The sequence below is a fragment of the Ranitomeya variabilis genome, chromosome 2 (assembly GCF_051348905.1).
Source record: "Ranitomeya variabilis isolate aRanVar5 chromosome 2, aRanVar5.hap1, whole genome shotgun sequence".
Lineage (NCBI taxonomy): Eukaryota > Metazoa > Chordata > Amphibia > Anura > Dendrobatidae > Ranitomeya > Ranitomeya variabilis.
The window spans coordinates 575,071,976-575,089,640 of record NC_135233.1 but is presented as its reverse complement, the minus strand read 5'-3'; the positions used below and the strand labels follow the sequence as shown (position 1 = coordinate 575,089,640).

Here is a 17,665-nt window from a genome sequence, read left to right as displayed (position 1 = left end):
ATTCTGGCTAGAAGGGTGGTGATATCTGGTCCAGAGATGTAGATCTGTGTGTCATCAGCATAGAGGTGATACTGAAAGCCGTGAGATTCAATGAGCTGTCCCAGGCCAAAGGTGTAAATGGAGAAGAGCAGGGGCCCTAGAACTGAACTGCTGAACTGCTAACATGTTTATGGTTTCACAGCTCACCAGAGAGAACAGATCCGGTCGCTGGAGCCCTTGAAGGCCATGCTGGTTTCCGTATCCGAACGTTGCGACAAGGAGATTAAAAAAATTTACGAAAACGAAAGTCTCGAAGTAAAAACTCTAAAAACGGAGAAATACAATATGTTGAAGGTGATTGATCAATTGAAAGAAGAGAAACTCTCTTTACAGGCTCAGGTAATCCTTTTTATCTTGTAATAGTGTAATTAAAAAAAAAAATAAGACCAATGGTCAAGGGCTTTTTTTTGGGAAATGGGCTAGTGAGAAAGGTACGAAGAGCATGGTAATTAGGAGCTGTATTGTGGTAGTGCAGGTGTCGTGAAATATCTGATTCTCTACGTACAAAGCAGCAGCTCATCTTTCATTATACAAACTCGTTTATTATTACACTAGATGGTAGCCCGATTCTAACGCATCGGGTATTCTAGAATATGTATGTAGTTTATTTATGAAGATTTTAGAATAATACATTGAATACACAGGATTCGGCCAACCGCGACCAATTAGTGAAGCGTGGTTCAAATCCCGTGCCAATTCGCGGCCAGACTGCGCCTGTCGCTGATTGTTCGCGGCCAGCCATGTAGTATATAGCACAGCCACGTAGTATATAACAGCCACGTAGTAAATAGTACAGCCATGTAGTACATAGCACAGCCACGTAGTATATAGCACAGCCGTGTAGTATATAGCACAGCCACGTAGTATATAGCACAGCCGACGGAGTATATAGCACAGCCCATGGAGTATATAGCACAGCCACGTAGTATATAACACAGCCCACGGAGTATATAGCACAGCCACGTAGTATATAACACAGCCCACGGAGTATATAGCACAGCCCACGGAGTGTATAACAGCCCACATAGCATATAACACAACTCAAGTAGTATATAACAGCCCACGCACGCAGTATATAACACAGCCCACGTAGTGTATAACACAGCCCACGTAGTGTATAACACAGCCCACGAAGTGTATACCACAGCCCACATAGTATATAACAGCCCACGTAGTGTATAACACAGCCCACGTAGTATATAGCACAGCCCACGTAGTATATTGCCCAGCCACGTAGTATATAGCACAGCCCCCGTAGTATATAGCACAGCCCACGTAGTATATAACAGCCCATGTAGTGTATAACACAGCCCAAGTAGTGTATAACACAGCCCACGTAGTGTATAACACAGCCCACGTAGTATATAACAGCCCACGTAGTGTATAACACAGCCCATGTAGTATATAGCACAGCCCATGTAGTATATTGCCCAGCCACGTAGTATATAGCACAGCCCCCGTAGTATATAGCACAGCCCACGTAGTATATAACAGCCCATGAAGTGTATAACATAGCCACGTAGTATATAGCACAGCCCACGTAGTATATAGCACAGCCACGTAGTTTATTGCACAGCCACGTAGTATATTGCAGTCACGCAGTATATTGCACAACCCACATAGTATATAGCACAGCCCACGTAGTATATAGCACAGCCCACGTAGTATATAACAGCCCATGTAGTGTATAACACAGCCCAAGTAGTGTATAACACAGCCCACGTAGTGTATAACACAGCCCACGTAGTATATAACAGCCCACATAGTGTATAGCACAGCCCACATAGTATATAGTACAGCCAACATAGTATATAGCACAGCCACGTAGTATATAGCACAGCCACGTAGTATATAGCAATGTGGGCATCATATCCCTGTTAAAAAAAAATAATTAAAATAAAAAATAGTGATATACTCACCTTCTGTTGGCCCCCGGATCCAGCCCAGGCGTTTACCGCTGCTCCTCGCGTGCTCCGATCCCAAGAGTGCATTGCGGTCTCGCAAGATGATGATGTAGCGGTCTCGTGAGACCGCTACATCATCATCTCGCGAGACCGCAATGCATGGAGCGGTCACCGGGGCGTCGCGAGGAGCGGGAAAGGCCTGTTCTGGATCCGAGGGGCCGACGGAGGGTGAGTATATAACTATTTTTTATTTTTTTATTATTTTTAACATTAGATCTTTTTACTATTGATGCTGCATAGGCAGCATCAATAGTAAAAAGTTGGTCACACAGGGTTAATAGCAGCGTTAACGGTGTGCGTTACACCGCGGCATAACGCGGTCCGTTAACGCTGCCGTTAACCCTGTGTGAGGGCTGACTGGAGGGGAGTATGGAGCGGGGCACTGACTGCGAGGAGGAAGGAGCGGCCATTTTGCCACCGGACTGTGCCCGTCGCTTATTGGTCGTGGCTGTTTTGCCGCGACCAATCAGCGACTTGGGATTTCCGTGACAGACAGACAGACAGAAAGACGGAAGTGACCCTTAGACAAATATATAGTAGATAGACACACAGGAAAATTGATGAATGTGAATACCTGCATGTAGCTGAACATGGGGCCACCTCAGTCTGACACTGATTATAGATACTCACCCCAGTCAATAAATTCTGGAGGTCTTCCTGTCCCGAGGTGTGGATTTTATCAGAAATTGATAGACAGGTGCCTTGAAAAGTTATTCTTACCCTATGAACATTTCCAGTTTTTCACTTTACATCCCCAATTTTCATCTCTAGAATATGCATGTTCACGTAGTATATTGCCCAGCCACGTAGTATATTGCCCAGCCACGTAGTATATTGCCCAGTCACGTAGTATATTGCCCAGTCACGTAGTATATTGCCCAGTCACGTAGTATATTGCCCAGTCACGTAGTATATTGCCCAGCCACGTAGTATATTGCCCAGCCACGTAGTATATTGCCCAGTCACGTAGTATATTGCCCAGTCACGTAGTATATTGCCCAGTCACGTAGTATATTGCCCAGTCACGTAGTATATTGCCCAGTCACGTAGTATATTGCCCAGTGATGTAGTATATTGCCCAGTGATGTAGTATATTGCCCAGTTACGTAGTATATTGCCCAGCCACGTAGTATATTGCCTAGTTACGTAGTATATTGCCCAGCCACGTAGTATATTGCCCAGTGATGTAGTATATTGCCCAGCCACGTAGTATATTGCCCAGCCACGTAGTATATTGGCCAGCCACGTAGTATATTGCACAGCGACGGAGTATACAGCACAGAGCCACGTAGTATACAGAGTTAAAATAAAAAATAAACATATACTCACCCTCCGAAGGCCCGTTGAAGTCCTGGCCCTGTGCACGGTGCAGGCGTCAGCTTCCAGTCCCAGGGTGTGATGACGTCGCGGTCACATGACCGTGACGTCATGGCAGGTCCTTCTCGCGCAGGACCTGTGTTGACGTCGCGGTCACATGACCGTGACGACCGCAGGCGGCAGCTTCCGGTCTCAGAATGGTATGCCAGAAGGACCTTCCATGACGTCACGGTCATGTGACCGGGACGTGATCACAGGCCCTGCAAGAAGGACCTTCCATGACGTCACGGTCATGTGACAGCGACGTCATGGAAGGTCCTTCTCGCAGGGCCTGTGATCACGTCGCGGTCACATGACCGTGATGTCATGGAAGGTCCTCCGGGCATACCATCCTGGGACCGGAACCTGCCGCTTGCATGGAGCGGTCACCGTAGCGTCGCTAGGAGAGCGAAAGGCGGCAGATGGTGAGTATAGCAGGTTTTGTTTTTTTTCATTATTTTTAACATGACATATTTTTACTATTGATTCTGCATAGGCAGCGTTAATAGTAAATAATTGGGGACACACAGGGTTAATAGCAGCGGTAATGGAGTGCGTTACACCGCGGCCCGTTACCGCTGCCATTAGCCCTGTGTGAGCGGTGACTGGAGGGGAAGGGGATTATGGAGCGGGCGCCGGGCAGTGACTGCAGGGGAGTAGGGGAGGGACTAATCGGACTGTGGCCGTCGCTGATTGGTCGCGGCAGCCCTGACAGGCAGCTGCCGAGACCAATCAGCGACCTGGATTCCATGACAGACAGAGGCCGCGACCAATGAATATCCGGGACAGACAGACGGAAGTGCCCTTAGACAATTATATATATAGATAGACACACAGGAAAATTGATGAATGAGAATACCTGCATGTAGCTGAACATGGGGCCACCTCAGTCTGACACTGGTTATAGATACTCACCCCAATCAATAAATTCTGGAGGTCTTCCTGTCCCGTGGTGTGGATTTTATCAGAAATTGATAGACAGGTGCCTTGAAAAGTTATTCTTACCCCATGAACATTTCCAGTTTTTCACTTTACATCCCCAATTTTCATCTATTTTTATAATAATTAGAAAACTAAATATCATTTCCTTCACACATCACAAATATTTGACACTTTGTGTTGGTATATCAAATAAAATACATTTAAGTTTGTCTGTGTAACGTGAAAAAAATGTGTAAAAGTTCACGGGGTATGAATACTTTTTCAAAGCACTGTATATTTGTTTATTTTGTAAGTTTTATCGTAAGTTTGAATAAGATGCAATGGACAGGAGAAATATGTTGATTTCATGGGTTTTCTGGGCATCTTCTGTTACCTGTGCAGGGAGGGGGAGGTGAGCTGTGACCATGACCCATTGTCATGTATTTAAGTGTTAAAAGGGTATTCCCATCTCCAGGATCCTATTCCAATATGTAGTCGGTGTAATAATAATATTAGTAAATACCTCCAATTAGACATGGAGTATAGTGCTCCTGATTAGCTATGTCGCTTACCCCATGCAGAGCATTGCAGTAGCTTAGGTATCCATGGTTACAACAATTAACTGTCCCTTTATCAGTGGTCGTAACCATGGATAACTAAGCTACTGCAATGCCCTGCAGATGGAGTAAGCAACATAGCAAATCAGAACTATACTTTTCTGTACCACTGCCGGGTTCAGCTGCCAGGTTCCTTGCTTCCTCTTTTGCCAGGAATGGTGTATGTCTAATGCTATCAATCACTGGATTGCTTACAATTTAGATGGCATTGTAGAAATTGGGCTAGAAAGTGCCAACCCCTTTAATGAGTTTAACATCTTCTCTTCAGATCAATGTTCTGAAATATTAGCAATTAGCGTCTTAAGTTCTTCAGTACCAGAAACTGCCCTTATACAGCTACTAGCTGTTTCCAGCCAGCTAACGCTCGGCATGCTCATTGCTATCTAATTAACACTGCTAGTGATTAAGCTAAAGTAAATAATGTGTGAGGACGGAGCCTCGTGTGGTAATGTGGAGGGACGGAGCCTCGTATGGTAATGTGTGAGGACGGAGCCTCGTGTGGTAATGTGTGAGGACGGAGCCTCGTGTGGTAATGTGTGGGGACAGAGCCTTGTGTGGTAATGTGGAGGGACGGAGCCTCGTATGGTAATGTGTGGGGGCAGAGCCTTGTGTGGTAATGTGGGGGGACGGAGCCTCGTGTGGTAATGTGTGAGGACGGAGCCTCGTGTGGTAATGTGTGGGGACGGAGCCTCATGTAATGTGTGAGGACGGAGCCTCGTGTGGTAATGTGTGGGGACGGAGCCTTGTGTGGAAATGTGTGAGGATGGAGCCTCGTATGGTAATGTGGGGGACGGAGCCTCGTGTGGTAATGTGTGGGGACGGAGCCTCGTGTGGAAATGTGTGAGGATGGAGCCTCGTATGGTAATGTGGGGGACGGAGCCTCGTGTGGTAATGTGTGGGGACGGAGCCTTGTGTGGAAATGCGTGAGGATGGAGCCTCGTATGGTAATGTGGGGGACGGAGCCTCGTGTGGTAATGTGTGGGGACGGAGCCTTGTGTGGAAATGTGTGAGGATGGAGCCTCGTATGGTAATGTGGGGGACGGAGCCTCGTGTGGTAATGTGTGGGGACTGAGCCTTGTGTGGTAATGTGTGGGGACGGAGCCTTGTGTGGTAATGTGGGGGGCGGGATTATGTGTGGTAATGTGGTAGGAGGGCGGGATTATCTGTGGTAATGTCGTGGGGGGCGGGATTATCTGTGGTAATGTGGTGGGGGGGCGGGATTATGTGTGGTAATGTGGTGGGGGGCGGTATTATCTGTGGTAATGTCGTGGGGGGGCGGGATTATCTGTGGTAATGTGGTGGGGGCGGGATTATCTGTGGTAATGTGGTGGGGGGCGGGATTATCTGTGGTAATATGGGGGGCAGGATTGTGTGTGGTAATGTGGGGGGTGGGATTATGTGTGGTGATGTGGTGGGGGTGGAGCTACTGTGCAGGGGGCGGGATTAGCGAGTAATCACGATGCCTCTTATATATATAGATATAGGTAATGATATTGCTCTTAGGTCTCCAAGCTGCAGGAAGAGATGGAGAAGGTGTATCTGATGTACAGGAACGAGTGTGACGCTCGGAAACTTCTCATTTCTGATATCAATGAGCTGAAGTATCAGCAAGAAGATCTCCAGCTGTCCCAAGGTCATAGTAAGTTACGGAATTGTAAAATGAAGTATTCAGTCTGTTATCATGCTTGTCACCTAAGTAACATTGTAATTGCAATGCGTTACTTATCTTATACAGACCCTAGAGTTACATCCTGTATTATTATACCCCAGAGCTGCACTCACTATTCTGCTGGTGCAGTCACTGTGTACATACATTACACCTGTACACTCCTGATCGTTAGGGTTGTTCTGCTGTATAACAAGTCATTTGTTTAGTTATCACATCTTATGTATTGCAGAAGAGCAGGGAGAAGACCCGGTGACTTTAGCTGTGGCACTAAGAGCGGCCCGAAATGATCTCACAAAAACTCAAGTTCTACTGAACACCTTAAAAGCCGATTATGGAGATGTTGTTCCCAGAAGAGACTTTGAGAATCAGGAAAAACATCTAGTTGCATGCGTAGAAAAGGCAAGTCTTTATATGTGCACTGTATATCCTTTTTATATTTTTATGTATTTTTGTGCTATTTAAAAACACTGTACGTCACTACGATTAATGAGTACGTGAACTCCATTATCGCTATATATGTAAAAAACGTAAGGTACTTAGTTAATATTTTTAAATAAAAAACTGTTAAAGCCATTTTTTTTAAATTAAAAAATGTTCACTAAGTACTTTATGTTTTTAGCTTTTACAGCAATAGCGGAGTTCATGTTTTCATTATGTTTAGTGTTGTGTTTATGTTTGTATATTGGACACAACGTATTTGTGCATCTGTATATTAATTCAATATTATAGATGTGATTGACCACGTTTTATATATCTGTTATTATCATTTTTGTGTTATTGTATTGCAGTTGTCTGACTTTATATTTTTTTTTTCTAAAGAAAACCACTCCCATTTAATTAGACTATCCTCCACTTGGCTTGTGGGTCATGATCTGCACTTTTATGTACTTACTTCCATGTAGTTAGACCTCCTGCTTTTTGCTTTTCATCCACCATCTTGATTCCATATTTCACCCTGCATGTTATTCCTTTACGCGCTGCTATAAATCCCATGATGCATCAGGGCAGCATCCCATGACCAGCTAGAACCAGTAAATCTATGTCTCCTGGGATAACACTGTGATTATTATCATTCCTTTTATGTTCTCCATAAATAATATATTATAAGTGTACAGTCAGTAGGTTAAACTGTAATCTCCTACATTATAATTGTTGACAGGAGCTGTGCAGTCATCATCATTATCTGTGAAAAAAGATTCAGTGGGACAATCCATACAGTTTCATCATCATAATCATATCTAGCAAGCTTTGCTCATGGCATTTTAATCCATCACTCCTGTGTTGCTTTTTTTTTTTTTTTCTCTTTCTCTGTTTTTGGTTTCTGATTTAAAGTGTTCAAAGCTATCTTTTCTTTTTCTTCCTCTTTCCCACTGTTTTATGGCTTTGTTCAGCATTGGTTGTTTACCCTGCATATCAACGCCTGCTAGGGCCTTATGGTAATTGGTTAATTGCTGATTGTGGCCATTTGGTTTCTGATGCTAGCAGTCATTTCATTTCATATATATTTAGTCTGGCTGGGATAGCACGCGTGCAGGGTCGCGTGTGCAACAGTATAAAGTGCTTGGCAGTTAGACAATGGCAGTTGGACAGGGCAGGAGACAGGTAAGTTTTTCAAACAATCATGCTTCTTGGTCAGTCATACTACATTATGCATTGATCATATCAATCTGCTTCTTATTTGTTTTTACTTCTGCTTTCTCACAACTCGCCCACCCTTTAACACATTCTGGGCACTCTCTCTATATCCACCCCTCCCTTCTCCCCTCACCCATGTATAACTCTGAGGCTCTACTGACATTTCTTACCCACTCTCCAAACCAGCTACTACCTCCATGCAGCACTCAAAACGTTCATACAAATCATCCCACCACCTGCTCTTTCTGTTTTTTCTCCTTCTACTAGTTGCCGGAGACATCTCCCCCAACCCTGGGCCTCCCTCCACCAGCATACATCACTCTCCTCCAGCTGCATATAGAAACCCTGCTAATCTTATTAAAATTCAGTGCATGCCTTCTCCTATCGCTTTCCACTGTGCTCTCTGGAATGCACGGTCTGTGCGTAACAAACTAAGTTACATTCACGATCTTTTCCTTTCTAATTCCCTTAACCTTCTGGCTATTACAGAAACCTGGATCCAGCACTCAGACACCCCCGCTACTGCCGCTGTCTCGTTTGGTGGGCTGAAATTTTCACATACCACCAGACCTGAGAACAGACAGGGTGGAGGTGTTGGTTTGTTCCTTTCAGCAAAATGTGCTTTCCAGGTCATCCCCCCGGTTCCCTCACTTACATTTCCTTCCTTTGAAATCCATGCCGTCAGACTCTTTAAGCCCTTCTCCTTGCGGCTGGCGGTTGTTTATCGCCCTCCAGGCTCCTCCTGCCTGTTTCTAGACCACTTTGCCACCTGGCTTACTCACATTCTATCCTGTGGACCTGGTTTTCTTCCGTCCCGGATCGCTGCACGACTTTAATAACTCCCCTTTCCCGCTCTCGGACCACAACCTTCTTTCCTTCTCTGTCAAGAATTGTCTCCTCACCCAGGACACCCCTACTTACCACACTTATCGGAATACACGTACCATTAATACCCAGCAGCTTATGGACAACCTCCACACATCTTTAGCCCCCATCTCCTCCCTCTCCTGTCCAGACTTAGCATTGTCACACTTCAATATTACACTGAAGAATGCCCTAGATGAAGCAGCACCTTCTACACGCAGAAAGACCCGACACAGACAACGGCAGCCCTGGCACACTATGCAAACACGCTTTCTTCAGCGTTGCTCAAGGTGTGCAGAGCGGCAGTGGAGAAAATCTCTCTTAGCAGAAGACTTCATCCACTATAAGTTCATGCTCAAAATCTATAACTCTGCCCTTTCTCTGGCCAAACAATCCTACTTCACCACCCTCATCACCTCACTATCCAACAACCCAAAACGACTTTTTGAAACCTTAAACTCCCTCCTGAAACCTAAAGTACAGGCCCCCATCACCAATCTCAGTGGTGAGGATCTGGCCACTTATTTCCTAGAAAAAATCAACCACATCCATCAGGATATCTCAGCCCAATCTCCTCAGTGCCTGGATCCCCTTCCCTGCCGCACCTCAAGCTCACTAGACATCTGTGAGCCTGTTTCAGAAGAAGTTTCCAAGCTCCTCGCTTCTGCTCGGCCTACAACCTGCAACAGTGACCCCATTCCTTCACCTCTCCTGCAGTCCCTCTCACCAGTGGTCATCGCTCACCTGACTAAAATATTTAACCTCTCTCTTTTTTCAGGTATCTTTCCCTCCTCATTTAAACATGCCATCATTACCCCTTTACTTAAATAGTCATCCCTGGACCAGAACTGCACTGCTAACTACAGACCTGTCTCTAACCTTTCCTTCATCTCTAAACTGGAACGCTTGGTCCACTCCCGTCAAATCCGCTATCTCTCTGATAACTCTCTTCTCGACCCCTTACAATCTGGTTTCCTCTCTTTACACTCCACTGAAACTGCCCTCACTAAAGTCTCTAATGATCTAATAACAGCTAAATCCAAAGGTCATTGCTCTCTGCTGATTCTCCTGGATCTATCTGCCACATTTGACACTGTGGATCACAAGCTCATTCTCACTATGCTCCGCTCCATAGGCCTCAAGGACACAGCCCTCTCCTGGTTCTCCTCCTACCTCTATGACCGCTCCTTCACTGTATCTTTTGCCAGCTCCTCTTCCTCTCCTCGTCCCCTTACTATCGGGGTTCCGCAGGGCTCAGTCCTAGGCCCCCTCCTTTTCTCTCTATACACTGCCACTATTAGACAAACAATCAGATTTGGGTTCCAGTATCATCTCTATGCTGACAACACCCAATTATACACTTCTTCCCTGACATCACCCCTACCCTAATTCAAAATACCAAGGATTGTCTGTCTGCTGTCTCTATCATGTCCTCCCTCTATCTGAAACTAGATCTCTCCAAAACTGAACTACTTGTGTTTCTCCCTTCTACTAACCTCACTCTACCCAACATCGAAATTACCCTGGAGGGTTCAACCATAACTCCCAAGCAGCATGCCCGCTGTCTTGGGGTCATATTTGACACCGAACTTTCCTTTACTCCCTATATCCGATCACCCTCTCGCTCCTGTCACTTGCATCTTAAAAACATCTCCAGAATCCAACGTTTTCTCACCTTTGAAACTGCTAAGATTCTCACTATCACTCTTATTCATTCTCGTCTGGACTACTGCAACTCTCTTCTGATCGGTATCCCTCTTACCCATCTTGAATGCGGCAGCCAGGGTCATATTTCTGTCCAGCCACTTCACCGATGCCTCCATCTTGGGCCAGTCATTACACTGGCTAACCATTCGCTACAGGGTCCAGTATAAACTCATCTCTCTCACCCACAAAGCTCTCCACTGTTCTGCACTGCCTTATATCTCCTCTCTCATCTCTATCGCCCTACACGTGCCCTCCGTTCTACAAACGACCTAAGGGTACTGTCACACAGTACCATTTTGATCGCTGCGACGGCACGATTCGTGACGTTCTGGCGATATCGTTACGATATCGCAGTGTCTGACACGCAGCAGCGATCAGGGATCCTGCTGAGAATTGTACGTCGTAGCAGATCGTTTGGAACTTTCTTTCGTCGCTTGATCACCCGCTGACATCGCTGGATCGTTGTGTGTGACAGCGATCCAGCGATGTGTTCGCTTGTAACCAGGGTAAACATCGGGTAACTAAGCGCAGGGCCGCGCTTAGTAACCCGATGTTTACCGTGGTTACCAGCGTAAAAGTAAAAAAAACAAACAGTACATACTTACATTCCGGTGTCTGTCCTCCGGCGTCTCAGCTTCTCTGCAGTGTGAGCGCCGGCCAGCCGGAAAGCGAGCACAGCGGTGACGTCTGACGTCACCGCTGTGCTTTCCGGCTATGGCGCTTACACAGTGCAGAGAAGCAGAACGCCGGAGGACAGACACCGGAATGTGAGTATGTACTGTTTTTTTTTTTTTACGTTTACGCTGGTAACCAGGGTAAACATCGGGTTACTAAGCGCGGCCCTGCGCTTAGTAACCCGATGTTTACCCTGGTTACCCGGGGACTTCGGCATCGCTCCAGCGCCGTGATTGCAAAGTGTGACCGCAGTCTACGACGCTGGAGCGATAATCATACGATCGCTGCGACGTCACGGATCGTGCCGTCGTAGCGATTAAAATGGTACTGTGTGACGGTACCCTAAGGCTAACATCCCCCGTAATCCGAACCTCGCACCTCCGTCTCCAAGACTTCTCTCGTGCTGCGCCAGCTCTCTGGAATGCACTTCCCCAGACGATCAGACTGATACCTAGCCCCGACCTATTAAAGCGCGCTTTAAAAACTCATCTCTTCAAACAAGCCTACCACCTCAACTACTCAGGAAACTAACTTTGCCCTGTTCCCTCCTTCCAAATATTACTCTGAATCTGCACCCTACTATTCATCTGTCTCCACACCCTCCATGCACATGATAACTGCACTTGATACTTGACTATTGCACTTAAACACACGGGCTGATGACCAGATCATGCAGCTTTATATGAAAATCCCTATTTATTATAATTGCCAGACCTGAAATAACAAGCACTTTTCACCTATTGTCCCCCCATTTCCTTGTAGATTGTAAGCTTGCGAGCAGGGACCTCACTCCTAATGTCACTGTTTAAATTGTCTTAACTTGTACTGAATTTATTGTCTGTACATGTCCCCGCTTAATTGTAAAGTGCTGCAGAATATGTTGGCGCTATATAAATAAAAATTATTATTATTATCTAGTAGCTTCCATTGACTGAGATAGTGATGAGACATAAATGCATGTACAGTGGTGTGAAAAAGTGTTTGCCCCCTTCCTGATTTCCTATTCTTTTGCATGTTTGTCACACAAATGTTTCAGATCACCAAACAAATTTAAATATTAGACAAAGATATCACAAGTAAGCACAAAATGCAGTTTTTAAAAGGAAGGTCTTTATTATTACGGGAAAAAGAAATCCAAAACCCTGTGCGAAAAAGTGATTTCCCCCTTAAAACATAAATTAACTGTGGTTTATCACATCTTTGAGAACTGAGTTCAAATTCTTTAGCCACACGCAGGCCTGATTAATACCACACCTGTTCTCAATCAAGAAATCACTTAAATAGGACCTGTCTGACAAAGTGAAGTAGACCAAAAGATCTTCAAAAGCTAGAAGTCATGCCGCAATCCAAATAAATTCTTGAACAAATGAGAAAAAAACGAATTGAGATTGCTCCGTCTGAAAAGGGTTTTAAAGCCCTTATTTATTATTTATTTTCTTGGTTTTCAGTCTCCTCTGGTGCTCTAAGAGTGCTTTGTAGGTTTAATTGGTTATTGTTCCCTATTGGTGCATTTTTCCTATAAATATGTCACTCCCCCCTGTTTTTTATACCACCTGAGGAAGATAGTGTGCCGCTATCAAAACGCATTGTGGACTGTTATACATTTCAATAAAGGTTTGTGCCTTTTAATTTTAACTGTTTTACCCTTCTTGGCTCAGCGCTCCTGAAGACCGAGTCATCTTTTTGCTTCCTTATTTCTAAAGCTTTGGCACTCCAACAAACCACAGTCAGAGCTATTATCCACAATGACAAAAACATGAAACAGTGGTGAACCTTCCCAGAAGTGGCCAGCCAACCAAAATTATCCCAAGAGTTCAGCGTTGACTCATCCAAAAGGTCACAAAAGACCCCACAACATCCAAAGAACTGTAGGCCTCACGTGCCTCAATTAAGGTCCGTGTTCATGACTCCACCATGAGAAAGACTGGGCAAAAATGGCCTACATGGCAGAGTTCCAAAACGAAAACCACTGCTGAGCAATAAGAACATAAAGGCTCCTCTCAGTTTTACCAGAAAACATCTTGATGATCCCCAAGACTTTTGGGAGAACACTCTGTGGACTGACGAGACAGAAGTTTAACTTTTTGGAAGGTGTATGTCCCATTGCATCTGGCGTAGAAGTAATACAGCATTTCAGAAAAGGAACATCATACCAACAGTAAAATATGGTGGTGGTAGTGTGATGGTCTGGGGAGGTTTTGCTGCTTCAGCACCTGGAAGCCTTGCTGTGGTAAATGGAACCATGAATTCTGCTGTCTACCAAAAAATCCTGAAGGAGAATGTCCAGCCATCTGTTCGTGACCTCAAGCTGGAGCGCACTTGGGTTATGCAGCAGGACAATGATCCAGAACACACCAGCAAGTCCACCTCTGAATGGCTTAAGGAAAACAAAATTAAGACTTTAGAGTGGCCTAGTCAAAGTCCTGAACTTAATCCGATTGAGATGCTGTGGCATGACCTTAAAAAGGCGATTCATGTTCGGAAATCCTCGAATGTGGCTGAATTACAATAATTCTGCAAAGATGAGCGGTCCAATATTCCTCCAGAACGTTGTAAAAGACTCATAGCCAGTTATTACAAACGCTTGATTGCAGTTGTTGCTGCTAAGGGTGGCCTAACCAGCTATTAGGTTTTGGGGGAAATCACTTTTTAACACAGGGCCCTGTAGGTTTAGATTTCTTTTTCCTTTAATAATAAACCTTCATTTAAAAAAACTGCATTTTGTGTTTACTTGTGTTATCTTTGTGTATAATTTACATTTGTTGGTGATCTGAAATATTTACTTGTGACAAACATGCCAAAGACTAGGAAATCAGGAAGGGCGCAAATACTTTTTTACACCACCGTAATTTCCAGGAGATCACCATAAAACCATATGACCCAACTGGAGAAGTACAGGAGGAATTAAAAAAAAAAAACAACAACCTGGAATTCTACTTTTCATTCTGCTTGGCCCGAAGGAGTTATTCAGAAGCCCCCTTTTATGAGGACAATGGGGAAAATTCACCAAAACGGTTGAACCCATTGTGTGTATATATATATTATATTTTTCTAAACATGGCACATATATAATTGATCTTTATTGATGCAGATAGGCATTCTTCAGAACGACCTCTCCCAATTACATCAGGAACACAAGTCACTTCTAGAGATCAACCAACAAGTTGTACAGCAACGTGATTCTATCTCCCAGGAGGTGGACGATCTTCAGAAAAGCACAACTCCTAGGCCAGACTGGGAGAAGTGTGTAGGTATGTACAACCATTGTATCATATTTTTTCCCTTAAATGTTAAGAAGAAATGTATTTTGTTTATAGACTGACATTCGGTTTTGTACCCCATACCTAGTGTAGTTATTATGGCAGGGTAAGCTCTGACCAGTCATCATCAGTAAACTCTGAAACCTGGTAGTAGTCAGCACATTACATTCAAATGAATAGCCATCTATAGTACATGGATGACGGTGGGTCTGCCAGAATGCTTAGTGACTATTCTAGCTTGGGAATTGGGGGGCTGGACCCAGGAGACCTCCCTCTACCTCATCCATGTGGCCTCATAATATACTATAGAAACCTACATCAGACATTTCATTTTTAGCACTTGCATCATATCAATCATTATTTGTATTCTTTGAACAAACAATTTGAAAGATTGCAAATTTGGGTAAACTTTGCCTCCAACTGAACTTTCTAAGACTATATTACGCAGCTGATAAAATGTTGGTGTCCTTTCTGCAGATCTGTTTCCCGAGGTCTTTCAGCGATGGTCCGTATTATCTGACGGAAAGAGCAGCGACCAGCTTTTGGATGTCTTACTGACAGAACTGGGCACAAAAGTTCTCCAAGAGAAGGATTTCTTTCCGGGCATGGTATTAAAAAGGGAAGAGTCAGATGGCCGTATTAATCGGATGAAGATCGCATGAACTAGCTGGTGGCTCTCCCGACCCGAGAGTGACGGCTGCATAGAAATACATGAAGTGGTCATGCTCTGGTCCAGGGAGCAGCCAGCCAGTTTATGCACCGTGTTCTGATCTCCATCTCAATTATGTGGCAGCCTGACTGCGCCCTTACACATATTCATATGGTATATCACAAATAACTGGGAACCTACTTAGGAGGGAACCTTGCAACCATGGTAGTAATATTACAATTCTTCCCTTAGTGGCAGGCCGCAGTTTTGCACTGCCCTAAGGTCGGGTCAGACAGCAGTATACGGACTTTAATGCCTGGCCTAACCGTGGATCGCCTAACCCTAATTTACAACCTCATTTATGTGGTACTTGTAAGGCGGTAAGTTCAGGTCAGGAGTAGAGTTGAGCGAATATGTTCGGCATCGGTCACCAAATCTGAATTTGCCATATTCGTGCCATGTTGGTACCATATTCGTGCCGAATTTATGTTTGACAATCGATTCCGAACATTTTCGTTCATTTCTACTCTTAACTCCAATGACGTTCGGCGAATATTGCAAATACATTATTCGCCACCGATCGTAATTAGAATCGAATTTTGAAAAATTCACTCAACTCCAGTCAGGAGATCCGTGGTCAATCCGGCATTGTGGTCTATATACAGCCATCTGAATTCAGCCTGAGGGTGATGTTTCCAATTAGGTGTATGACTTCATGACTATGTTAGGCTAGTTTCACACTAGCGTCGGGAACAACCCGTCGCTGTGCGTCGGGCTGAGGTCCCCGACGCTAGGGTGGTCTCCGCCGCACAACGGGGGCAGCGGATGCATTTTTCCCACGCATCCGCTGCCCCATTGTGAGGTGCGGGGAAGTGCGGGGAGGTGGGGGCGGAGTTCCGGCCGCGCATGCGCGGTCGGAAAAAGTGGACCGTCGGGAGCAAAAAACGTTTTTTTCTCCCGACGGTCCGCTACCACACGCCCAAGCGTCGCAAAACGGACGCAACGTTTGGCAATGCGTCGCAAATGCGTCGCTAATGTTAGTCTATGACGAAAAAACGTATCCAGCAAGAACTTTTGCTGGATGCGTATTTTCGGCAAAACGACGCATTTGCGACGTATTGCAGTTAACGCTAGTGTGAAACTAGCCTTAGTGATCAACTTTGGCATTGGTACCTCATGAATCTAATGATGGTTTCAGCTTTGGCTTACTTTCCGTACAGAAGCCACAGAGATGTAGGTTCTCCCTGCGCCACTTTTTCCATTTGGCACAGTATTACTTTCTAATGATTGATTTAAAATCCAACAAAAAAGAAAGCTGAACGTGTGTGATATTTGGAAGTTCAGAAGGGCCCCTAGAAATCTAAAGCTCTTATGATACAGCTATTGGAATCTTTGATTCTAGGGAATTGGCGATAAAGTTCCCGTTCATCTGCGCCAGGATCGACCAGTGAAAAACTTAAAATTAAGCATAAGAGAGGTGTACGGGATGATAAAGGAAATTTGGAGAGAAAAATTTGCCATGGATCAGCAGGTAATGTACCGAGCATGTGCAATTGCATTCACATTGGTTAACGTCAACTAGATACATGAATTATTGTCTGTGATTATGAGTGACGAAACTCACATGACTGCTGCAGCCAGTCAGGGGCTACTGATTAGTTGCAGCGTTGATGTTCTATCATTCAGGAAGAGAGAGCTATGGGACTCTCTTCCAGCTAAGGGAACCGCAAGCATTCGTGAAGAAGACGGGTGGGTGTCCAATAAGTACAAGGCTTTTTTTTTTTTTATGTTTAATGTAAAGACCACCATGGGCTTATGTTAAAAGTTAGAAAAAATATATAGTAGTGGAAATAATAATAATGTGCAAATGCGATTCCTATATGCTGGACTGGGCTTTTACTTTTATAAACCAATGAGAAAATGTTTTTCTCCCCGTTGTCTTTATTGTAGAAGGGTAGACAATCCTCTCTGCCCGAGTTTATGATAAACTATCTACAGAGGAAGTTTGGGGAGGCTTCATTCGGATGGTCGTATTCTTTGCATCAAACATGTCGGATTCAACTGCGAAATGACCTAATCCATTCTTTTTATCGAGTCCTTATGGGTCAAGTGAGTAAAATGTAGGCTTGTTCTTCATCATCCTTGGTCCATAGACACTTGGTTAGCACACGAGTATATTCGTTCATCACTAGTGGCTTAGAGTCCTTGTCCTTCACACATGGAAGTGGAGAATACTCTGGTGATATGACATGTCTGCCTCTACATGAGATCGGAGAGGTCAATGTACAGGTGGCCTAGTCCAGGTCCGT

At 44.7% G+C, this 17,665-nt stretch overlaps 1 protein-coding gene across 3 annotated transcripts in view; it reads left to right on the top strand.

The window, feature by feature from the left end:
- Positions 1-17,665, top strand: part of TSNAXIP1 (translin associated factor X interacting protein 1) — a 70,221-nt gene that overhangs the window by 16,780 nt on the left and 35,776 nt on the right. For all 3 annotated transcript variants that reach the window (XM_077288267.1, XM_077288266.1, XM_077288268.1), the window contains exons 6-12: positions 182-378; positions 6,401-6,536; positions 6,796-6,965; positions 14,539-14,698; positions 15,185-15,315; positions 16,759-16,887; positions 17,307-17,465. In XM_077288267.1, coding sequence (XP_077144382.1) covers positions 182-378; positions 6,401-6,536; positions 6,796-6,965; positions 14,539-14,698; positions 15,185-15,315; positions 16,759-16,887; positions 17,307-17,465 — 1,082 coding nt within the window. The remainder of the gene's footprint in view (positions 1-181; positions 379-6,400; positions 6,537-6,795; positions 6,966-14,538; positions 14,699-15,184; positions 15,316-16,758; positions 16,888-17,306; positions 17,466-17,665) is intronic.